The sequence below is a fragment of the Mus caroli genome, chromosome 13 (genome assembly GCF_900094665.2).
Source record: "Mus caroli chromosome 13, CAROLI_EIJ_v1.1, whole genome shotgun sequence".
Classification (NCBI taxonomy): Eukaryota; Metazoa; Chordata; class Mammalia; order Rodentia; family Muridae; genus Mus; species Mus caroli.
In genome coordinates this window covers 89316255-89341717 of record NC_034582.1, presented here as the reverse complement: position 1 = coordinate 89341717, position 25463 = coordinate 89316255, and the positions used below count along the sequence as shown (strand labels likewise).

General features: G+C 45.2%; 1 protein-coding gene across 1 annotated transcript in view; it reads left to right on the top strand.

Moving 5' to 3' along the window:
- The window catches only part of Iqgap2 (IQ motif containing GTPase activating protein 2), a 259748-nt gene that overhangs the window by 213170 nt on the left and 21115 nt on the right, over positions 1-25463 (top strand). Inside the window, exons 19-28 of the mRNA XM_021180833.2 lie at positions 247-318; positions 944-1013; positions 2716-2924; positions 5591-5740; positions 8382-8545; positions 9814-10038; positions 12349-12489; positions 12962-13046; positions 13692-13924; positions 16633-16765. Coding sequence (XP_021036492.1) covers positions 247-318; positions 944-1013; positions 2716-2924; positions 5591-5740; positions 8382-8545; positions 9814-10038; positions 12349-12489; positions 12962-13046; positions 13692-13924; positions 16633-16765 — 1482 coding nt within the window. The remainder of the gene's footprint in view (positions 1-246; positions 319-943; positions 1014-2715; positions 2925-5590; positions 5741-8381; positions 8546-9813; positions 10039-12348; positions 12490-12961; positions 13047-13691; positions 13925-16632; positions 16766-25463) is intronic.

Here is a 25463-nt window from a genome sequence, read left to right as displayed (position 1 = left end):
CAACCAAATAAGTGAGAAATGAAGGGGAGGCTTTGATATCTATTTATTGCTTGGTAAGCTGTTAGTCCTTATTTTTCCTTTGATAACAGGGTCTTGTATGTAGCCCAGGCTGGCCTTTGTCTCCTGGGTGCTGGACTCACAGGCATGCAAGGCTGTTCAGCAGATAATAGTCTTAGGAAGGCAACGTGGACTATCTTGAGGATTGTGTGCTGGCCGTCATGGTTTCTCTGGTCTACTGTATTTCAGATTCAGTCCTGGTTCCGAATGATGACAGCAAGGAAGAGTTATCTTTCACGGCTGCGGTATTTTGAAGATCATGTAAGACATGTGCATATGGTTTTTTCATTTGGGCTAAGAATGAGCTAAATCAATAGTTATTGGATGCTGGTATTGAATAATTTGACTAAAAAATGCCAGTGATGACCTAGGAATAAACAGACTTCAGAACTCAGTGTGACAATAATTGGGAGCTTGCCTATTAACTCAGAAGTCACACAGAGTCAGGAATAGAGAGGACATGGCGAGAGGGAAAGCCTGGGCTAGTAACACCAAAGAGAGAAGATTCAAGCCATGTATCTCCTAACATGGGCTGTGAGAGTTCTGGCTGCTAGCTGATATTTAAATAAAAATCCATAAGAAAAATGTCAGAATCTTCGAAGAATAAAACTGTCACCATAGACTGGATCCTTTAGGTTCTGGACTTCCTTTCCCATGTTAGGTCTCTTTATCTACAGTCCTTCTATATAGTCCTCCTTATATTTGTAGCTAACCTATTTACTCCTTAAAAATATATGGGAAAAAAAGTGTTAAATGTGCTACATCTAAATATCAGTGATTTTTAATAGTATCTGCTCTTAGTTTAAATTCTTAAATGTCTAAATTCTAAAATAGTGGAGCAAATGGGAGTCTGAGAGATCAATGACCCCTGTCAATGTTTTTGCAGAAAAATGAAATTGTGAAAATACAATCCCTGTTACGGGCAAGCAAAGCCAGAGATGACTACAAAGCACTAGGTAAGCGGGCACCTTGGGAAAGAGCCTGGGTATCCTTCCTATCCAGTATGGATGCCTCTCTCCAGCCGTTGGACTGCAGAGGCTGTCCCAAAAACTCAGAACAAACGTGGTGTCTGGCAGATTTATTCATTGGGCACAGGGGCAGACAGGGCAGGAGTGGGGTCTCGTATTACAAGTAAAGAGATAAGCAGAGTGGCTGTCCGTCCGTTCTTCATCAGGAAGAATGGGCTAGGCCTAAATCCCATTTTATATGACACTTGAACTACAGGGAATCAAAACAACACAGACAAGAAGATACGGCTACACTTCAAAAGTTCAGTTTATTACCAGTCCCGACCCCCCTCCTCTCATTTGAACGATTAAAAGTTTATGCACGAAATTTTGAAAATACTAATCAAAAGCCACCATACAAGTTGGCCACGGAATGTGCACACCTATTACCTCCAAGTTGGGGAAAAGTGGAGGCGAGAAGATCGGGAGTTGAAGGCTATCTATCCTCAGCTGGAGTCTCAAGATAAAATAACAAAACAAAACCCAGTCCCATCTCGCAACGATGGTAACTGCTGACAAGATCCAGTGTCGTCTCTCTAGCACAGATCCTCAAAAGTAGAATGGCAAGATAGATGACTTCTGTGGTCCATGCTGCGTTCCTGGTATGTCAGTAGGTGTTGGCCAAACTGACCAGATCAAGCTGTAACCGGAAGGAAGACTGCCAGGGCCCTTGAAGAGGCATACTGTCCGACAGGTCACAGAAGCTAGACAGTACTCTGCCAATTACTGCTTCTAACTGGTCACCCCCCAGGGTTGGTTTCTACGGTTGATTCAAAGCTGATCTCATGACGTATGTGAAAGTGTCACAGTGTCAGACAATGAAAACAGAAGCTTTTAGAATGTCCGCACAAGAGTTCTCTCAAGACTGAGGCTGGGCTGGGCGTGGTGGTACATGCCTTTAATCCCAGCACTCGGGAGGCAACGGCAGGCAGATTTCTAAGTTTGAGGCCGGCCTGGTCTACAAAGTGAGTTCCAGGACAGCCAGGGCTATACAGAGAAACCCTGTCTCAAAAAACAAAACAAAAACAAAAAAAGACTGAGGCTCCTGGGTTCTCAGCAGCTCCCTTTGGTTTGTGCTTAAAAGGACAATAACCAAATTTCAATTTCTAAGATCTTTGCCCTTCTGTCAAGTAGAGCATTCCCCCAGTCACCCTTGGGGTGGTTCCTGCTTGGCCCTTAGAGGCCCCTCTTCTTTGTCTTTCCTTGTTGGTTTCTGCCTAATTCTGGCTCCTTCCCAGAGATCCTTTGTGCTGAGAGAAACTGCTTCCTGCTCCTGGCAGCCAGAATTTTAATCTCTTATCTGGTTCAGCCACCAGGTCTTAGAGCCAAGGTCTGCTGGTTAACTTTCTTTCCTCATCAATAAGACGTAGATAGTACTGTCTGTTCAGTGTCTGAGCCTGGTGACAGTCGCGGGAGGGCTGGCTAGTGAGTATTAGATAAATAGAACACAGTGAGGCCCAGGCATTATCAGTTTTGTGCATTTGTTTATGTGGCTTTGCTTATCTGGCTCTCACTGATGGAGAATGATCCACACCACAGACTGCATATGTTGGTTGGTGTATTTTTGTAGTGATATTTTAATTGCAGAGCCAGCTGCTTATCCCGCTCATGATAATCCTGAATTAAAATATGCCTGCTCTTCTCCCAACAGTTGGCTCCGAAAACCCACCGTTAACAGTAATCCGAAAGTTCGTGTACCTGTTGGACCAGAGTGACTTGGATTTCCAGGAGGAGTTGGAAGTAGCCAGGCTACGAGAAGAAGTAGTGACGAAGATCAGGGCCAATCAGCAGCTAGAGAAGGACCTGAACCTGATGGACATCAAGATTGGACTGCTGGTGAAGAACAGGATTACGCTGGAGGTCAGAGAGCAGTGAGCCCCTCCCTCAGCTCCCAGGAGAGAAATGTGTGTGTGTGTGCGTGTGCGTGCGCACACTTAGGAGGACTGGTCCAGGAAAGTGCTTTGGGAATTTTGTGTATATTGCCCAAGGTTTATCATTTTTTGTTATAGGTTACTCATTTTCATGCCCCTTGCCTATGATGTATTTGTAAATCTTTTTAACCACACTGACAAGATTGGCATCATTCAAAGTGGTACAGGTTCTGAAATGAAACTCTCATATGATAAAACCTATGTCCATACATACCTTTATAATAAAGCCAAGGCCTTTGTATAAGTATTTCACCTTTCTAATACAAAATATTAGGTATGAAATACATATGAAATGTACTAATAGAAAAATACATCAACCTGATGACATCAGGCAGCACAGCGAGGCTGCCAGGGACTCAGGTCTTTTCCCAGAATCACTATTGACTGAGGTACGAAGGCTGCAGATGATCCTGATACACTGAAGGGTGGTGCGGTCAGGGCCTCATGTCCACGTCCCTGCAAAATGCAGGACAAGTGTAGTCTGCTTCCAATGCACACAGTAGCTGCAATCCTAGACATTTTTGTGTATGGAAAAATACATTGTGCATATATGCAGAACACCTAGATTCCAGGCTCCAGTACTTACAAACCTATATGAATGAGCAGAAAGCCATTCAAAATTTCTACCTACAAGGTCATTCAATCATCCTACAAGAGCAGAACCTCTGTCATCCATTCCTAGCCCCCACCCACCAGAAACTGCTAGGAATTAGTCAAGGAATTCGTTACTTTTCTTTCTGCTTTTGAAAATTTTTGGCAATTTAGTTTTGGGGACAGGTTCCTCTTGGCTCACAGTTTGAGGGCACAGTCCATCGAGGCCATGACAGCTGTCGGGTGGGGCTGAGGCAGCCGGAGTGTGTGGCAGCTGCTCACTGCCTCCACATGCCGGAAGCAGAGAGAGGGGAACGCGGGTGCTGGCCCGCTGGCCCCATTTTCTATTTTATTTCCTTTGAGGCCCCAGCCTCTGGGCTGGTGCTATCACACTGAAGGTGGGTCTTCCCTCCTTGTCTACACTTCCCTGCAAACACCCTCATTGACATGCCAGAGGCGGCGTCCTAGGCTGCCCCGAAGATAACTACTTCAACCATGAATTCAGCCTGACGTCTATACTATGTAAGCACTAAAAGGTGTCCTGGAAGACTAGGGACAGAGCGATGGCTTACAGTAGAACAGCAGAAAAGACACTACCTGAATAGTATGACTTCTATCAGCAAAGGGAACTTTGTGAAGAAATTCGGGAAAAGAACACTTTGACTGCTCCCTGAACAACAACAACAAAATTAACATTGAGCGTCTGTGCTTCTTAGCCATGTGTGTATCTTACATCTTATGCAGGAAGTGCCAGCTCCAGTCCTTTGTGTGCATTTCAGTTCTGAGTCTTTCTAGTTTTTGGTTGCAAGAGCATGTTTATCTAAGCCTGGCGGTGGTGGCGCACGCCTTTAATCCCAGCACACTCGGGAGGCAGAGGCAGGTGGATTTCTGAGTTCCAGGCCAGCCCAGGATACACAGAGAAACCCTGTCTTGAAAAAAAAAAAGAAAAAGAAAGAGAAAAAGAAAAAGAAAAAGAAAAGGAAAAAGAAAAAGAGCATGTTTATCTAATCTGCAGGCATTTTCTCTCATCCTGTAAAGTCATGAAACTTTTTAGCTTTGATGATGGCTGATTTTGTTGTTCCTTTTGTAACTTATATTGTGTTATAGTGGAGAATCCGTTGTACAGTCCAAAGTCAAAATTGCTGGCTAGTTTTCCTTTCTCGGGGTTGGTCATTTCTGCTCCTGTGTGTGTTTCTGTTTTGAGGTCCTTGTGCTGGGAGGTAGGGGGTCTGACTCTTTCCTGGAGGATGTAGGTATCTAGCTGTTCCACCATCATGTTTTAAAAAGAGTACTCTTTCTCCATTTAATTTTCCTGATGCCTGCATTAAATCCTGAGAGCAAACAAGTACAGCTTTGGATAAAGCCTATGGCAAAGCCTGAGCTTACCTACCAGGGGCACTTCTTCAATTTAATTTAATTTCAAGGTCCTCTCTTCCTTTGTTTCCAGAGGAAGGAAACAGAAAATGCACGTTGTGGTGGGTCTTAGTTTGGTTTTTATTACTGTGAAGAGACACCATGACTAAGGCAACTCTTATTTAAAAAAAAAAAATTTTTTTTTAATTGGGCTGGCTTACAGTTTCAGACGTCCAGTCCATTTCATCATGGCAGAAAGCATGGCAGCATGCAGCAAACATGGTGCTGGAGGAGCCAAGGGTTCTACATCTTGATCCACCGGCAGCAGAAAAATGTGTTCCATACTGGGCAGGGCTTGAGTGTATGAGACCTCATTGCCCACTCCCACAGTGACACACTTCCTCCAGCAAGACTACACTGACTCCAAGAAGGCCACACCTCCTAATAGTGCCATTCCCCATGGGCCAAGCATTCAAACACTTGAGGTCTATGGGGGCCATCCTATTCAAACCCAAGGGGGTTGTAGGGGGGAGAGGCAGAGACAGAAACAGAATGTGTGTGTGTGTGTGTGTGTGTGTGTGTGTGTGTGTGTGTAGGAAAATGATAAAGGGTACCAAGGTAAAAATAATGATGTCATAAAATTCTTCACAGGATGTAATCTCACACAGAAAAAAGCTGAATAAGAAAAAAGGTGGTGAAATAGAAATACTGAATAACACTGACAACAAGGGAATTAAAAGCTTGAGTAAGGAGAGACGGAAAACACTGGAGACCTACCAGCAACTGTTCTACCTCCTCCAGGTGAGCGTGCTTCTCCTCCACTCTGGCTTGCGGATAAACAACAAGCTTCTCGCTATGGATCCTCGCCCATGCTCCAGCCAACAGCTCAGTTCCATGCTCTATGTGAACAGCATAATAACAGCTTTGTATAACATTTATAATAACAGCTTAGGAAATGCTTGACTAAGTACTAACCGTTAACGGTAGGTGCTTTATGTAGATTAACTCATTGAATTCTTGGTCTAGCCCTGAGCATCAGGATAAGGAATGGCATTCTTCCCAAATTCTGCAGATCAGAAAACCTCAGACCCAACCAATACACAGTAGGCAGCATGCAGGCAGTTAGCCTTCAGGCTGGCTCCCTTCACAACTGCACTGTACCTCAGTGATGTGCAGAAGCGATGTGAAGTTCATCATGATGACCTCAGCATGCCATTAAAGGTTTCATGTCAACCAATGACAAAACTAGTCACTAGAAAAGCATATCTGTACCAGGACCAGACTCCCTCTTTTGGGAGACAGAGACAGAGAGGTGGGACCATTTTGACCTCATTATTTTCATGGCATTATTTTCTGAGCCGAATGAGTCATAACTTGACATTGCATGCAGGGTACTGGATTGTGGTTGGACTTTGATGGGCTGGCTATTGGTCTGTTCCCTGATAAGTTGCTCTCATCTACCTGTTGACAATCTGATTACACCCTGAGGAACCTGGGCAGGTACAAGTCATAGCAGCAGGCTCCACACCAGCAGGAAAACCACCCACCCTCAAAGAGGTGGGCCAGTAGTAGTTCATTGTGTGGCTCCAGGCCTGCAGATGCCTGAACCTTTGTTGTTCCCTGGATCGGATACATAGAGAGAACTCACTGCACGAGCTATCAGCGTGCAAGAGTCCCACGGAAAGTACTAAATAACAGATTGGAGAATGGCTTCAAATGATATATGTGCCTCTAATGGCCACTATGTGGCAGCATAGGAGGGAAAATGTCCATGCTTAGCTTTGCTTGTGCAATTCACTGCTGACCTGCAACCTTTCCTGAAAGGAAGATAGATCCCCTCTCTGCTCCCCACTTCTCACTCCCTGCCCCCACCACCACCTCCACTGTGGCCACCTTAAGCAGAGACACTTTGCTTGTCCAGTTTAGAATAGTGGTCAAGCCGTGGCTGAGTGTTTAAGTCAGAGGAACTCCTCAGCTGCGTGTAGTCCAGGCCTTTACCTCTCCTTGAGTCCAAGGCCAGTGATGAAATGGTAGGAAAGAAAATGGCCTGGATTCCTGTCGTCCTATGATCACACGTTAGTCAGGACCATTCTCCACAGCTGTCCAGCCAGGAGAGGATGTGCTCAGGTAGGTGTCTCTAGCACGAGCTACACGGGGAAATGCATTCTTTTAAAACCACCATACCTACATTTAGTTATCAGTAGAAAAGAGGCTAGCAGTCTAGGAAAACATTGTCCTGGGCTGGAGAGATGGTTCAGTGGTCAAGAGCACTACAGATGACCCAGGTTTGGTTCCCAGCATCCACTTGAGTTGGCGTCTGTAACTCCAGTTCTAGGGTATCTGTAACTCCAGTTCTAGGGGTATCTGACACCCTCTCGTGGCCTCCAACACCTGCACATAAAGTGCACATACAGGCAAGCAGACGCACACATTTTTTTTAAAAAAACAAAAATGTTTTTAAATTAAAAAGAAAATAGAGTCCAGGGTATTTTATGCAGAGAACTTTATCCCATGATTCTGATCTCAAAACTAAATAGAGTAGCAACACAGACCGGGGTCTGGTTTTTCTTGAAACCTTCAGGCCACGCAGCTAGCGCATCCTGAGTGAGTCTTAGCTGTCAAGCATACTAACATTGAACATTGTCTTTTCTCACGAGCAGTGAGAAGAGTGGTCCATCTTTCTGTGTGAATTCCTCTCTCTGTATACACTTATATTTTCTCCTTTAACTTTGGTCCAGCCAGCAAAGCTGCCAGAGGAAGACACTTAGACCAACGGCTGGCTCTAATTTCACTGTCTTCTGTGGAGCTCTGTTGTCTTTAAATTCCTGTCAATTTCTTGAACTCCTTTTATTCTTGGGGGGCTGGAGGCAGGTGGGTCCTTGTTTTGACTCATGTTCTTTCTGGAATTTCTCTTGTTGGCTATTCTGACCCCACCCCCACCCTCCCCAGCCTTATTCTTTCTCCCTCCTTGGAGAATGTCATGGCGAGCTGACTCGCTGTCTCCATGTGTAAGCAGGGCCTTTTCTTTCTCCTTCTAGGCACAGATGGTGTGTATCTCCTTCTGTTTACCTATCAATCTTTCTAGGCCAGCTTGGCTACTTCAGTCTGTTCCTTTCTCCTCAGTTCAGATTCTATGGGCCCACCTCCTCTTCTGTGTCTCTCTAATAAACATTATAATATGTCGTTAAAAGTACAAAAATGTATAAAAGACGACTATGGCAAACAAACCGTGTAATCAGCAGCACTTACATGTTATAATGTTTCAATGTCGCTTCCTAAACTGTCATTGTATAATATTAGCTGATCTCTGCCAGAGGCTGTGTGCTAGGGACCCATCTGTTTCTCACGACGCATTCAGTCACGGGAGAGCCGAGAATCAGATGCCACGCTCTGCTTTCATAGACATCAGCCTCTAGCTGACGGCTCCCACCTTCTCTTGTAGACCAAACCTTCATACCTGGCTAAGCTGATTTTCCAGATGCCACAGAACAAGTCAACGAAATTCATGGACACGGTTATCTTCACTCTGTACAATTACGCCTCTAACCAGAGGGAAGAATACCTGTTGCTCAAGCTCTTCAAAACTGCACTGGAGGAAGAAATCAAGTAGGTATAAAGCCCACGAGAAAGCACCAAGGCGGGTGCTCATGGTAGCGGTGGGCTAGCTCAGGCTGACATCCATAACTTTAAATGGAATTTACAGTAGAATTCCATTCAAAATACAATCGAAATGCATCAAGGTCTGTGGGATTAAAGTGGAATTTTGATTGATAGTTGAATTTCACGTTTTTTGGAGCTATTATTAGCTGCAGATTTCTCCTACCAAAGATCCAACCAAATCAGCTTTGATTATCTATGCCTCCCACAGGTGAAAACTTATGGAAAGTTAATGAGAGGCATTACTTTCTAATTCTGAGTAGCAGCATCTTCAGCAAGTAGGGCAGAGGTTGCAATCTCTGCTGAACAGTTTAGTCTTAGACAGAGGAGATCTTCAGAGCCAGGCAGCTCAGCTATGGGATGCAGCCAGATGCCACATGTCAGTGACCTTAAGGGGCATCTGAAGACATCGAGGCAATTTGTTCACCCAAGAAAAACTTCAAAATGTGGTGAACCAGAGGGACAGTGCTGCTCATGGTGAGCAGAGGGACAGGGCCACCCATGGTAAGCAGAGGGACAGGGCCGCCCATGGTGAGCAGAGGGACAGGGCCGCCCACTATCTTAGTCGTCCATTGGCAGCTCGTCCCTCCCTGTAGGATGAGATCGAGGCTGTAGCTTAATTTTCCAGGCCTTGAGTTGCTCAGGTAAGAAATGCACATCTTATAAGTGGCAGCTTATGTTGAAACTGTATTAATTCTGTTTCATATGAAGAGAAATAAAACTCCGTGTACTGGCTAGTTTTGTGTCAACTTGGCACAGGCTAGAGTTATCACAGAGAAAGGAGCTTCATTTGGGGAAATGCCTCCACGAGATCAAGCTGTAAGGCTTTTTCTCAATTAGTGATCAAGGGGGGGAGAGCCCCTTGTGGGTGGTGCCATCTCTGGGCTGGTAGTCTTGGTTCTATAAGAGAGCAGGCTGAGCAATACAGGGGAAGCAATCCAGTAAGTAACATCCCTCCATGGCCTCTGCATCAGCTCCTGCTTCCTGACCTGCTTGAGTTCCAGTCCTGACTTCCCTTGGTGATGAACAGCAATGTGGAAGTGTAAGCTGAATAAACCCTTTCCTCCCCAACTTGCTTCTTGGTCATGATGTTTGTACAGGAATAGAAACCCTGACTAAGACACTCCGCAAAGCTCTTAGGTCCCTCGGATAGTCTATCTTGTTTAAACCTCTCTCCAAAGAAGTCAACCATCTTGTCTTGGCTTGGGCTTTCCCAGGTCAAAGGTGGACCAGGTACAAGACATAGTGACAGGCAACCCTACAGTCATCAAGATGGTTGTCAGCTTCAACAGAGGCGCCCGGGGACAGAACACCCTGCGCCAGCTCCTGGCACCAGTGGTGAAGGAGATCATTGAAGACAAGACCCTGGTCATCAATACCAACCCTGTCGAGGTGTACAAGGCTTGGGTGAACCAACTGGAAACACAGACTGGAGAAGCCAGGTAACAGAGGCAGTGGGGTGGCTGGCTTTGTCATGCTTTGCAATCATTAATTTTTAAAGGTTTTTGGTTGTTTGTTTTGTTTTATTTTAATTTTTTATGTTTTTTTACCCTTCATTGTATGTTTATACCTGGTGCCCAGAGAGGTGAGAACAGGACAGCAGATTCCCTGAGATTTGTGCTATGGATAGTTGTAGCCCACAATATGGGTACTTGGAATTGAACCTGGGTCCTCTGCAAGAAAAACTAGTTCTTTTAACCTCTGAGCCATCTCTGCATCCCCTTGTGTTCATTTGCACATGTCTTAAGCCCTGTTAAGGGGAAAAAAAGAAAGTTACTACCAAACGTAATTTTTTAATCTGAAATGTAATCTTCCCTTAACAAACCTATGATGTTCAAGTTCCTAGACGTGTGTGTGTGTGTGTGTGTGTGTGTGTGTGTGTGTATACACTTGTCTACTCTCCTTTTTGGAAACAGGATGTTTCACTGGCCTGGAATTCACAATTCAGTGAGACTGGCAGGTCAGTGAGCTCCAGGCATCCCCCTGCCTCCTTCACCTCAGAGCTGGGATTTACAAGTGTTCACCAGCATCCCTGGCCTCTCTTTCCAGGAGACCTCCATCCTGGTCTCAAGCACTATCACGTATGTCCCCACCCTCGTGCATCAGCGCTTTGCTGGCTGAGTGAGATCCCAGTGTCCTCTTCATAAGTCAATGGTATTTTCACATCTCAGAAGTAGCTGCTCCCTGTCGTCTCAGCTCTGAGAACTCCATTCCTTGTTTATTCTTTGTGCTTCTAAAGCTAGACCAAAAATCCTTTGTCAGTTCCTCCTCAGTGGCTGTAAGCAGCCTGGTGCAGGTGGGCTCGGCCTCTTCTGGAGGAGTTTGTGATCTAAGAGCACAAGCTTTTGTTTCCCTACAAGGGGACATAAGTGAGAAGCACAGAGAGTTATGTAGGTGGCTGTCATAGCACTGTTTGTCATAGTGAGAAGTCATGGAACTCAAAATATTTACTTTGGGGTTTACTTAGTAAATGCATTCATACCACATAATGGAGTAAGTTCCTGTTAGAGTGACAGTGCAGAGTTGTATTTATCGACACTGATGATATGGTCATGTTATACCTTTCTTTTATACTTCAGTCCAATAACCCATTTTTTTTAAAAAAGATCAGTCATGTATATGCACATACCTAGGATTTTGAGGGTCTCGGATGTACACATTTCCCTTGCACCCATGAGTGTGTGAGGCTTATACATGTATACACAGAGGGGCTTGGCAAGTTATTTACTAAGATATGAAAAGAATCAGTGCTATTTTCTTACTTGCTTATATGCAGGTGTTTGTTTTTTTTCTGGTTTTGTTTTTCTTTTTACTACAATGAAAGCATAAGAATTTTAATGCATAAAAAAATGTAAAGGAAGCCAGGCGTGGTGGAACACATCTACCATTCTAATTCTCAGAAGATAGGGGCATGAAGATCAGAAGTTAAGGCTAGCCTCTGTGGTGGTTTGAAGGACAAAGATTCCAGTTGACTCATGTATTTGAATACTTGGCCCCCAGTTGGTAGAACTTTTTGGGAAGGATTAGGGGGTGTGGCCTTGTTGGAGGTGTGTCACTGGGGGTGGGTTTAAAGGCTTCAAAAGCCCACGCCTTTCCCGTTAACTATCTCTGATTTCTGATCTGCATCTAAGCTCTCCACTACTGTTCCAGCGCCATGCCTCCCTGCAGAAATGTTCCGTGCTGTGACTCTAACCCTTTGGAGCCATGAATCCCAAATTAAATGTTTTCTTTCATAAGTTGTCTTGGTCATGTGTGTCACGGCAACAGAAAAATAACTGACACACTCGCCTACATGGTAACGTTAAAGGCCAGCCAGGCTATGAGATCCTCAGAAACTTTTAAAAAGAAAATAGGGGTTGAGGTTGTAGCTCAATAGTAAAGCATTGACCTAGCATGTACAAGGCTATAAGTTCAGTCATCAGGAAAAGGGGAAGGGAGGAAAGAAGGGACAGAAAGAAGGAGGGAGAGAGGGAAAGAAGGAGGGAGGGAAGGAAGGAAAAAGTATTAACTGAGTCTACATAACTTGGTCTACCCTTTATCATTCCGTTAGAGCTAGAAGGGATGTTTAGAGTCCTTCCTGATTCATCAGTAGTGGACGGTGCACTATGTGTATCTTACTTAGCCCTGTTGCTGGAGTCATGGGCAACCTCTAGTTCATCCCATGGAGCTTGACTACAGAGCCAGCTAGTGGGACGCTCGTGCTCATATGTTTACCTCGGCAACTGTTTATTTGAACCCGTGTTGTATTTCAGCAAACTGCCTTACGACGTCACCACAGAGCAAGCCCTGACATACCCGGAGGTGAAGAATAAACTGGAGGCATCTATTGAAAACCTGAGGAAGGTCACCGACAAAGTCCTGGGCTCCATCATTTCTTCCCTCGATCTGCTGCCGTGAGTTGATTCATAACGACTTTAGCAGTCTTTGCTGAAGTTCTTGGAATATTACCTAAGCCCCTGGAGTCAAGACAGGAATTCTCTCTTGTGTCATGTTTGCTATTTAACGTTATGATCTAGAGCCAGGCATGGTAATCATGAATATAAGACTAGACTGGACTATAGAGCAAGACCCTATCTTTAAAAAAACAAAAACAAAAACAAAAAAACAAAAAAAAAAAAAACCAGAAATACTAGGTGGCCTGCACAATGATTTTAATTCATAACACCCTCTAATGAAGGCGCACGACCTTGGCTGTGGCCACACCCAGCGCTCAGGTGTTAGCAGCAGCAGAAACCCTGTGACTCCATCGCATCTCACTTTATGTTGCATTTTTAGGCTGAGCTTTGGTTGACTGGAACAATTTGCTGTCTTTTGCTCACTTAGCCTTTTTCCATTATTTTCTTTTGTCATCTGTTCCACGTATAGTTATGGATTGAGGTATATAGCCAAAGTACTGAAGAACTCGATCCGTGAGAAATTCCCCGATGCCACAGAAGAAGAGCTGTTAAAGGTAGACTCTCAAGGGCGACCTCACCGCAGCTTCTCTCTCTGGGGGGTTCTGAGCCAGAATTGAACGGTTGTGTAACATTCCTCCTCCTGTGTGACTATAGCTGTAGATCATCTGTGTGATACCTGCTGAGGTTACTGTCTGTTGAGACTAATTTAGAAACTTGATAGACACCATTGTAACTCTCTCTTTTAGAATGTTTGCAGGTCATAAGCCTATTTCTCACCAAAAAGAACTGTGTGACATGTAATGTTAGCATGTGGTTGTATTCACCTCCTTGATCCAATACTTAGTAAAGGAATCATGTCAGAGGCTTGTGAGAGGACTCAGTGGGTAAAGATATTTGTCACCAAGTCTGTCAGTCTAAGTTTGATCCCCAAGACCCACATGGTAGATAAAGAGAATCAACCACTGCAAGTTGTCCTTTGAATTCTACATGTGCACCACAACATGTGTGTATACATATACATAAAGAAATAGACAGATAAGAATTGTAATTATTAAAAATGTAAAAACTAAAAAAGATTCATGTCTGAAAATGACCCACTCCTGCAGAAAATGGAAATGAAAAAAAAATGAATGTATACTTAAGATAAAAAGCAACCAGAGCTCATTTGTCTCTTAAAAATGCCCTTTTCCCTTGTGTAGATTGTTGGAAATCTCCTATACTACCGGTATATGAACCCAGCCATTGTGGCTCCCGATGGCTTTGACATCATTGACATGACAGCCGGAGGTCAAATCAACTCCAACCAAAGGAGAAACTTGGGATCCGTGGCGAAGGTTCTGCAACACGCAGCCTCCAACAAGCTGTTTGAGGGCGAGAATGAGCATTTATCATCAATGAACAATTATTTGTCAGAGACCTACCAGGAATTCAGGTGAGAAGGTCCATTCTTACAAAGAACGTGGGAGGACAGACAAGAATGATAGTCTGTCCACAGAACCAAGCCCACTGAGGAAGGCAGGTGCCCCACGAGGCTGTATCCCCAGCAACTTCCCTGGATAATGAAGGAAAGGAACAGACAAGATGTTCCCAGTCAGGCCTGTTGTTCCCACCCCACCCCCTCCATCCCGCTACACTGAGTCCTTCCTGCTTTAGGATCTGTGCTTCTGATAAAACACTCTCCCTGATGTGGGACACACTCGTAGTATTTAGAATAAGACACTCAAAATAACTGAGTTTTGTTTTGTTGAACTTAAGGTAGCTTTATTCCCCCCCCCCAAATTGTTTTCCAACTGGGAAGAATTCACTTTCTCTGCAACAATGGTAGGAAATGATGTGATCCTTTGGGAAGGCTGGGGATCCCCAGCTTTTGTATTTATAGGTGATCCTGTGTGACTATGCCTGCCCCGTCCCGAAGCCCTTCTCCATTACACACATAGTTAATTCTATTGCCTCTGTTTCTCTCTCCTAATCCTGTCACTAATGATTCCATGAGGACAGAGAAAGGAGAGAGCCACTGCTGACGGTCACTTATGCATCTGGAAGCTCTGAACAGATACTTCCATCTTGGCTTGTGTTTGCTTTCTTGTCTGTAGCAGCTTATAGAACTTATGTGACATCACTGTGACCTCTGTCCTCCTCACTTGGACAGGGACTTCCCATTCCTCTGGGATCACAGTTTATCTTCTGTTCCCATCCCTGTGTGGAGTCTGTACCGTTTATGAGAAGGTTGCCCCAAATCCTCTTGCAGTGGGAAGTTTCCATTTCTTCAGAGCCAATTTTAGTTCTCTTCGCTAAGGATAAACAATGTTGCAGGTGTTCTCACAAGCCCTCAACGCTCTTAGCTCCCTTTCCTTTCCTTTCCTTCGTGTGTTTGTTTGAGACAAGACCTCCCTATGTAGCCCTGGCTAGCCCAGCACTCACGCTGTAGATTAGGCTGATCTCGAACTCATAAAGCTCTGCCTCTGCCTCCCGAGTGCTCCTTTTTCCTTGTTATCGCTGTCAGTCTCCTGTTTCCTAAGACTATCCTCCTAAATGCATCCCTTTTTCTCTTTCACTCATATTTAATCTGGTATTTATATTCTTAATTCCTCAGCACCTCATAAACAATGAAAGCAAAACCCAGGAGAAAGACCTCCTATTACCGAAGAGCCTAATAACCCCCAAAACATGGCTGCCCCACCCAACCCAGGGCTGGAGAGGGAGAAATCAGCTCTAGTACAGAGGTCTCAGGTGCCCTAGAAAACGTCATAGAGGATTTCAGGCATGAGAAACACTTGACAGTGTATAGAATAAAACACACACATATATATTACACACATATATTATATATACACACACATATTACACTCACACATATTACATATGCACATATCACACATGTGTGCATAGAAGTTGAGATCAATCTTCAACATACAAACATACATACACACACAAATAGTCATTTACATGTGTGTTAAGCGTGTGTGTGCATTGGGTGGGTCGTGTGCATATGTATGCACATGCATTGAGATGAAAGAGGTTGACACTGGGTGTCTTCCTGTGTCACCTCCTACTTTGGGTGTGAGACAGGGCCTCTCACTGAACCTGGAGCTCAACAGTTTGGCTAGACTGGCTGGCCAATGAGCGCCCAGAATCTGCCTGTCTCTGCCTTCCTCTCCATCAGTAGGAGTTCAGGCACATGCCAGCACCCCTACATGTGGTGCCTGAGCTATGCACTCTGGTGCTCACGCGTCACCCATTGGGCCAGCTCCCCAACCCCAAGGAATTCTTCCTCTTAACATTTTCATTGGAATTCCAGAGGTCATTTTTAACATTATAACATTGTTAAGAAATCCCATCCATGATTTGATCATCCTGGGTCACAGGGCCAAGGCCCACATTTATCTCTTCCTGTCTGAGAATCAGTTTGAGGTCCAGCATCCAGAAACATGGGCAAGCACTGGTGAGCCACCCTGGAAGATACTAACAAGTGCCCCAAGCTTGGGGTGAAGGGGGTGCTCTAGCTAACATTTCAAAACTTTAGTAAAGTCACTCACTTAGAAATCTGACTCTATACAGAGACAATGTTTGGAGCTGTGACGAAAGGATGGACCATCTAGAGACTGCCATATCCGGGGATCCATCCCATAATCAGCTTCCAAACGCTGACACCATTGCACACACTAGCAAGATTTTGCTGAAAGGACCCAGATATAGCTNTCTCTTGNGAGACTATNCCGGGGCCTAGCAAACACAGAAGTGGATNCTCACAGTCAGCTATTGGATGGATCACAGGGCCCCCAATGGAGGAGCTAGAGAAAGTACCCAAGGAGCTAAAGGGATCTGCAACCCTATAGGTGGAACAACATTATGAACTAACCAGTACCCCNGAGCTCTTGACTCTAGCTGCATATGTATCAAAAGATGGCCTAGTCGGCCATCAGTGGAAAGAGAGGCCCATTGGACTTGCAAACTTTATATGCCCCAGTACAGGGGAATGCCAGGGCCAAAAAGTGGGAGTGGGTGGGTAGGGGAGTGCGGGGGAGGTTATGGGGGACTTTTGGGATAGCATTGGAAATGTAAATGAGGAAAATACCTAATAAAAATAAATTAAAAAAAAATCTGACTCTATCGTAACACCCCCTTTTTCTCTACTTCTAGGAAATATTTTCAAGAAGCGTGTGATGTCCCTGAACCCGAAGAGAAGTTTAATATGGACAAATACACGGACTTGGTGACCGTCAGCAAGCCAGTTATTTATATCTCCATAGAAGAAATCATCAATACACATTTAGTAAGTGGGTCAAAGAGGGGCCTCGGCCCCAGACCATGGACAGACAGCCATTCACTGGAAAGTGCCTAGTCCCAGCAGAAATTGCCTGTGCGCATGGGTCTGTTTTTAAGCCCAGTAGGCTTCTCCCATAATTATTCCCTGGCTCTCAGACCTTAGTAAAACCCTTCCCAAGCAAGACAGTTGAGTTAACCTTTGCAATACAACAGTTTAAACCCAAGAGAAGCCCAAGCCCGGCATTGGCTCGCCCACCAGAGCTGTGCTGTCTAGACCCGCCTGCTTCTGCCCCTCTGGGAGTGCTCTGTTTTTGCAGACATTTTCTGATAAACAGAGACTGTTCTCCCTCTTCTGATGCTGGGATGTGCATCACTTAATCTTAGCCAAAAGGTCAGGAAGTGAAGCAGCTCAGAGAGGGGGTGGGGTGGAAAACTGGCTATGCGGCTATGTGGGCAGATAAGGAACCCCCTCCTGCAGGGATGGGCTGCCATTGTTTTAAAACCAGGTTTCTTAGAATTTCAGTCTGTGCTGTGTCACAGTGCCTGGGTCACATGCGAGCATCCCAATCAGCCATCTGCACTCCCGCAGTGACTGACTCCAGGAAGGAACTGGGAAGCCTTGGGTGGCTTTTCCATCCTTTATGATAAGGAGAAGCTGGGCAATAGAGGTTGTGTTGCTAATTGGAGCTTAATTTGCTTTCAACTGCAATTGGAATTAAGTTTGGTTTGTGGAATTTTTATTTATTTATTTATTTATATATTTTCAAGGCAAGACTGTCACTTGCTAGCTAGCTCTAACTGGATTCAAATTCAAGATCCTCCTGTTTCTGCCACAGCCATGCACCTAATGTGTAGCACAACATCACCTAATTCATTCGGAATGGGGAGGGGGGGGTTAGTAGCTCAGGGTAGACCCAGAACTGACTGTGTAGCTCAGGCTAGCCTCAGACTCACTATGATCTTCTCTAAGATACTCCCAAGTGGTTGGATTACAGATATGAGCCACCAGGCTCAGCTGGGGATTAGGTTTGGGAAAGGTAACTTTTTCACGAACAATTTTAAACTTTGCTTCGTCTAAACAGGGACCTGGGATGGTTCAGAAACATCCCCCAGGCCACCCAGAGATCCTACATCCTAATGATCCCAGAGATTCATGTCCACACCAACATTCTAGAAATCCAGATATTTCAGTGAACAATAAATCCGACTTTGTGTTGTACTCAGCACTAAAGGTTGCCTCCCAAGCACCGAACCTTCAGAAGTCAGACCCCAGTCCTTTAGACCACCTAGACTCGGGGTGCGCTGTCTGCTTGGACATCCAGCTTCATCATGAAGCACTTTCGCAGCTTGGATGTGGGTTTGGAGGAAAGAAGGACCCATCTTTAACTTTTGTCTTCCAAGGCTGAAACAGGGAACTTGTCTGGTGCTTGCCACAGGCTCTCAATGTGTCCCAATTAAATGAGTGGACTTGAGTTCATCAGCCTCCTGTCCATCAGTGAACTGCTTCCAAAAGTAACTTCGTAAGCAATAAAATAAGCACATAAGCACATGCACATTTCATATTTGACCCTAGGTGGGACATTATTTATCCCAAATAAAGATGGTCATTTTGGTTGCGTGCTTGCAGGAAGGAATGCGGACATGCAGAAGTGGCGAGACATTCCCTTTGAGTGTGAGGTTCTTTCTCGCGGGTGGCAGAGAGAAAAATGTTACTGAGTTCATTTCGACTGCTGGGACTTAAAGAGAATAGTCTGCTCCTGTGCTGACCAGAATTGAAAACAGAACAGGTCCTGGGGACAGGGCTGGGGACTGACTTGAAGTGCCTTTGTGCTGGATTGGGAGCAGCTGTTACAGGCCAGTGCGTCACAGCCCCGTCTGTCTGTCGTCTGAGTGAGGAGGCGTCTGTGGCAGACACAGCTCGTCAGCTTCGTGACCTGCCAAGCTCACAGGCTGTGTGCTTGCTCCTGGCTCTCAGTGAAATACAGAGCTTCAACATTTGCTCTTTAAGACAGACTTTTTCAGGAAATGATTTACATTCTCTAATTAACAGGATAAAGGGTAGACACTGGCTACCTATAATAAATCTTCCATTTCAGAGATAGCAGCCAAATCGGCTGACCTGTCTCCAACAAGAACTAGAACATAAATTCACCATCCTGTGGATTTTCTTCTCTAACCCCTCTACAAAAAAAAAAAAAAAGGCACAGTTCAAGCTTCTGCCTTTCTGTCTTTATACCATCTCGCTGTGTCTTTCCTTGAGACTAATCACTTTCAAAAAGTAATGCATAGTTGTTCACTTTAAATTTAAGTATGTCTATCATGAGAAACTAGCATCCCTTGCCATACACAGAAGCTTCAGAAGAAAATAAATGTGATGTGCTTAGTCACCCAGCCCCGTTGGTTGCTCACCTAGTGCACTCTGAGCTCCAGCACTGCATACATGGAATGTAGAGGTACATGTATGTAACCTCGGTACTCAGGGAATTGAGGCAGGAGGATCAGGAGCAGATTAGACTACATACTGAGGTCAAGACCAACCTGCAACACGTGAGACCCTTTCTTTAAGAAAATGCATACAGTGAACCCAAAGGATTGGATGGATTCATTCCTTTGCCTTGAAGCTCTGCATCTCAGGCTGCTGTTCAGTTAAAAATGCAGTCAGCTCCTGGTGTGGTGCTGCATGCCTATAATCCCAGTACTAGCAAGGTGGAGGCAAGAGAACTGCCATGGGTATGAGACTGGTTTACACAGCAAGTACCAGGCTATCACATACTATGAATCAAATCATTTATAGAGGAGGAAGAAGAGATGGGGAGAGGGAGAGAGAAAGAAAGAGAAGAGAAAAAAGCCATTGCCCACACAATTGGCAAGTGTCAGGGAATTGTTAAGAAAATTCAGCATTAAACAACCCTCAGGCTGAGCCACCTTTAATCCCAGAACTCTGGAGGCAGGAGCTGGTGGGTTGCTGTGAGTTCAAGTCCAGCCTGGTCTACATAGTGAGTTCCAGGCCAGCCAAGGATACTCAAAGAAATGCTGTCTCAAAAGTAAATAAGGAAACAGCCTTTCATTAATTCTACAGATTAAGATATTGGATTAAATTGACAAGAGAATGGATAATTAAGATTTATGGTCCAGATATAAGCCCTCAAATTTACTGCTAATGCATTTAATTAGGGGCTAAGCCCATTTAAACTGGAAAAAAAATGTTTTTCATGATGCTGGGATAGCTTCAAATCCACATGCTAAGGAATGAAGCTGGATCCCTTCCTCAAACCCTATCCACAAAGGAAACTCTCTCAAAATGAATCACAGAGTTAAATGCAAAAGTGAAAGGTATAAAATTCTTGGAATAAGATATGAGTAAATGTTCATGGCCCGGGAGGAAGCCGTGAAATGATAGATAAGACGCAAAATACACAGAAGTCAACAGAAAGAAATGAACGTCACCAAAGTTGACAGTTACTGTGAGCAGTGTCATCAAAAAGTTCGCTTTGCAACTAAAAGAGTAAAGCGAACATAATTGCACTGTTCTCTCTGCCATGATTTTGCATCTAAATGCACAGTCCTCTAACTCTAGATGGTGAGAAGAGAAAGGATTCCATTTGGCTTTTCTGTGGGTTGGTTTGTTTTGGGTCTTTCCAGACAGGGTTTCTCTGTGTAGCCCTGGCTGTCCTAGAACTCACTCTGTAGACCAAGCTGGCCTCAGACTCACATAAATCCACCTACTTCTGCCTCCCAAGTGCTGGGGCTAAAGACCCACACCACCATCCCCAACTCAAATGATCCAGTTTTAATATAAGAGCTAGGTATCAAACACCACAGCAAAAAAAAAAAAAAAAAAAAAAAAAAAAAGGCAGCCCATGGGATAGGAGAAAGCATTTGCAAGGGATGTGTTTGATAGAAAAATTCCTGCAACTCAACAGCAAGCAGAAGACCTGATGGGAAAATGAGCCAAAGACTGGGGTACACTGTTCATGTATCGGTGGTCCACAACCACATGAACAATTCAACAGCACTAATGATGAGTACATAAAGCCAAATGAGATCCCATCTCTCACCCATTGTGTGGCTGGAGAAAAAAAAAAAACAGAAAAGAAAAAGTGTTGGCAGGGATTGGAGGAGAGCAGAATGCTTGTATACAGTGTTGATGGATATATTGAGCAATGTGGCTGCTATGAAAATTATGGGAGTTCCTTGGAAATAAAATCTACAAGTAGCATGTGACCTACAGTTCTACTTCCAGATCTGGAAGACTGGAAGGCAGGGTTGGAGAAGTCTGTCACACAAGTGGCATCCACACTAGTCACATATCCACCAGTAGGTGAATAAATGAAATGTTTCCCAAGCCAGTTGTGTAGTCACACACTGGTAAGCCCTGTGCTGGGAAGACTGAGGACAGAGGATGGTGTGTTCCGGGCCACCCTGAACTACCCAGTGAAACTCATGTCTTCAAAACCAACACACAAAAAATGACTATTTAGCTTTAGAAAGTCCTTAACATTGGTAATGGCTGCACAGCTGTGAACAGGCTTAGGAGACAGGGTATAGTTTAAATGAGTGGCTTTGATGTTCTATGAATATCTCAGGAAAGACTGGCTTTATGGTTATGATTCACAGTTTAGGAGCTTGAGAGCAGTACCTTTGTCTCCTGACCCCACGGCTGCCAATAACCAAGAAACACTGGTTCGACTTAGTTAGAAATGCAGAGAAAAACAGATGTATTTATTGCTGTCCTGTCTTAAGCCTCCAGCGATCCTACTGAATCTTCAAGAGCAACAGCACTTCCTGTAAGGCCAGGAAGGACACCCAGCCCTTGTCACTCTGTTTCCTGACCAACTATACTAAGGGAGGAGGGGTGGAGGGTGGGGGATGCTGGGAATTAGTTCAGTGGGACCCAAGTTCAGTCCTCAGAACCCGTCTTTTGGTTTGGTTTTAAAGGGGAGTATGGGTTACTGGAGAAATGGCTTAGAGGTTAAGGGCACTTGTTGCTCTTGCAGAAGACAGGAGTCTGATTTCCTGCACCCATGTGGTGGCTGCCAACTATTTGTTTTGTTTTGTTTTGTTTTGTTTTGTTTTGTTTTGTTTTGTTTGTTTTTCAAGATAGGATTTCTCTGTGTAGCCCTGGCTGTCCTGGAACTCACTCTGTAGACCAAGCTGGCCTCAAACTCAGAAATCCACCTGCCTCTGCCTCCCAAGTGCTGAGATTAAAGGTATGCGCCACCACTGCCTGGAAGCTTCCAACTATTTGTAACTCCAGTTCCACGGTTTCTCAGCCAAGGAAATGAGCCAATTCAAGCGAAACTGAGAGTATAAAGGCAGGTTTGTTGAGAGGCCACTCTCAGACAGGTTCACCAATCTTGTAGACAGAAGTCAGTGAAGTCACAAGCCTGGGCTAAAGCAAGGGGGATTATGGGTCTTAGGCTCAGGGTAATGACCTGTGAGCTATGAGTTGGGATGATGCCCATACAAAGTAAAAAGCTGAGCCCCTGGGTGGGCACTCATGGGGGGATAGTGGCAGACTCGGAGACATGGAGAGATGATGTGTTAGCCCAGAATTTTCTTCTTCAGGGTGGGATTTGGAGAACAAGAGCAAATGGGGTTTCTTAGCCTGTCCAGGGGATAAGCAGGGATTTGTGGAGTAAGAAAAAAATGGCGGTGAACTCTATATAGCTCAGCAGGTAGGAGGTCTCCTTGGCTTAACCATAATAGCAAAATTGGGGCTCAAATGCCTAAAGAATCCCACCAGGCTCAAACATGGAGGCTGTAGTTCTCTCAGAATCCACACTCCATCAGCGGTGAGGGTCTTAGAAATTTGGCTAAGTTGAATGCCCAAGTATATTACGGTGGGAGAGCATAGCTGAGCTTTAAATGGTGAGACGCCATATCCCAGGAAGCCAAGATAGTTTAGAAACAAGGACATGGACCTCTGGGCACAGTTCTGGGCACAGTCTGGCCAAAGAAGTGTGGGCTATCCTGAAAGTCCTGAGAGAGGACAGTCCATGCAAGCTGCCTCTCTGCCCATGTCTCAGGCTCCTCCCCAAGTGAAGGCAGGAGAGAGTCAGCATGAATGGGGGCAGTGAAGAAAGCATCCTTTAGGTCCAGGAAGTTGTAGGAACGTTAGAGAGGGGGGTGTAGGGTCTTAACCACAGAGTAGATTGGGATGACCCCTCATTAATGAGGTGGAGGTCCTGAACCAATCGGGAAGCACCAGAGGGCTTACACACAGGGAGAATAGGGTGTTACAAGGTGAGTCAATAGGAATTACTCATCCCTGAGATGGGAGCCAGGTAACAATGGGCTTGAGACCACAGTGGTGGGTCTTTAAAATGGGAAATTGGGGTCTGGAAGAGACCCCAATGCTTAAAGTGAATGAGGACTGGCTGGCAGTGGGTAGTAATTACCACGGTGGAGATATCTCATACCTGGGAGCCAACAGGATCCAGCAGGGTAGGGACAGAGTAGTCTGAGGCAGGGATCTGTGAGTGTCAAGAGAGGTTATGAGGATTAGAGAGACGGTGGCTCCAAACTGCTGAGGCTGTCTCGGCCAAGTAAAGGTACTGGACAGACGGGCATGACCAGAAGAGAATGTGAGAAAAACCATTCTGCAAGAATACAGGGAAGTGGCATAGTCTTGGGTGGAATGGAGGGGGTCCCATCTACCCCCATAACAGAAATTGGTAATGGAACCATGGGCCTCAAGTGGGTAGTCAAGACAGAGAAGGTAGCCCCTGGGTCCACCAGGAAGGTGATGGACTTACCTGCTACCTGGAGCATCACCCTGAACTCTGCAGGGATGAGGAAGTCCCTGAGCCTGGTGCTGTTAGTCCTAAACCAAGTCAAGGAGCTTTAAGGCAGGAAGAGTTTGAGGTGCCTGTGCTGATGGAGCTGGACCGCCATGGCGGGGCACAGAGAATGAGCCCACATTAGGACACTCTGACTTCTGGTAGCTAGGTTGCTGGCAGAATAGGCGTGGCCTGGTGGGCTGCTGAGGGTTGGGGCAGTAGCTGGACCAGTGTCCTTCCTTGCCACATTTAAAACAGGCCCCTGTTGGCAGAGTTGACTTTGGCTGGACCCTGGTGGGATGGGGTCTGGCAAATCTCCCCTGTTCCTTCTGCTGGATCGCCCTTGGCCTCAGGACAGGTGCCAAGGCTTGGACTTGGAGCGACACCTTCTGCTGTAGCTGAGCCTGTCAGGAAGACTTTAAAAGCCATCTGTATTGTGGTCTAGGGACCATCCTCAGCCTCTTTTAGTTTTTTTTCCAAATATCTGAAGATGATTGGTAAATAAAATAGGAAGTCAGGACAGTGGCTCCAGCTGGGGAGACTGGGTCAACGTGGGTGTCTTAGGGTTTTACTGCTATGAACAGACACCGCTTATATGGACAACATTTCATTGAAGCTGGCTTACAGGTTCATCAAAGTGGGAACATGGCAATGTCCAGGCAGGCATGGTACAAGAGGAGCTGAGAGTTCTACCTCTTCATCTGAAGCCTGGATTCCAGGCAGCTAGGGTCAGAGTATTAAAACCCATGCCCACAATGACACACCTACTCCAAAAAGGCCACTCCTAATAGTGCCACTCCTAATAGTGGGCTAAGCATATACAAACCATCACAGAGGGTATATTGGACCGTGGTCTCTTGTAATCTATTTAGAATGCAGCATGATGTTTGTTAGCCTCTGTCTAATTTAGCAGAGCTTGTCAAAGTTGACTTTACTAGAAACCTCTGGGAATGGTCCCCAGAGGAGACAATGGACATGAGGTTTCCCCTTTGGTGGCCATTTTGACCCAGCTGATGATTCCAATTAGGGTCAAAAGGCCTAGGCTGCCCTTAAGCCTTCCTCTTGCTTCCATATCCCTAGTGCTGGGATTGCAGGCTGCACCAGATCACCCATGTAATACAGTGCTTAGGATCCACACTAGGGCTCCGTGCACTCTAGGCGAGCACTCAAGCAAGCTACATCTCCAGCCCTTGCTACAGTTTCTCAATGTGCCACTGGCATTTCCCCGTGAGACAAAAGTTGAAACTATGTCTGTGTCAGTAACTTTAATAACCATCAGAACTATTTTTAATATCTAAGCAGAGCTGAAGAGATGGCTCCGTGGCTAAGAGCATGTGCTGCTCTAGCAGAGGACCCAAGATCAGTTCCCAGCTGCCTGCAGTTCCTCTGGCTTCTGTAAACACTACTCACATGCACAAACCCACACACAGAGACACACAAACACACACAATTAAAAATAAAAATAAAAGTGTTTTATAAATGCTATGTATCTTCAAGCTTATAATAAAATTACCTTTCTCCCTTTCCTCCCTCCAAACCTCAAATACTCCTTGCTCTCTTTCAAATTCATAGCCTCTTCTTTTCCTTTAATTGCTACTGAATGCATGTAATATACATACATGTATATTCCTACATATGACCTACTCAGTCTGTGTAATGTTATTTGTATGATTTGGGGGCTGGCTTGGGTATTGGACAGCATATCTATGTACTCTTCCCTGGGGAAGACTATTTCTCCTGTTCCAAACACTCCTCAGTTGCCCATGATTCTTGGGGTGGGTTGAGGCTTCATGGCTTTCCCCGTCCATTTTGGTGTGTTTACTTGTGCCCTTGTCCAGCTCATGTTTAGACCATCATGGTGGTGATGCTTCATGGGGGTAGCCTCTGGGGTTAACAAATCTCACAGCAAACCCCCTGACCTCT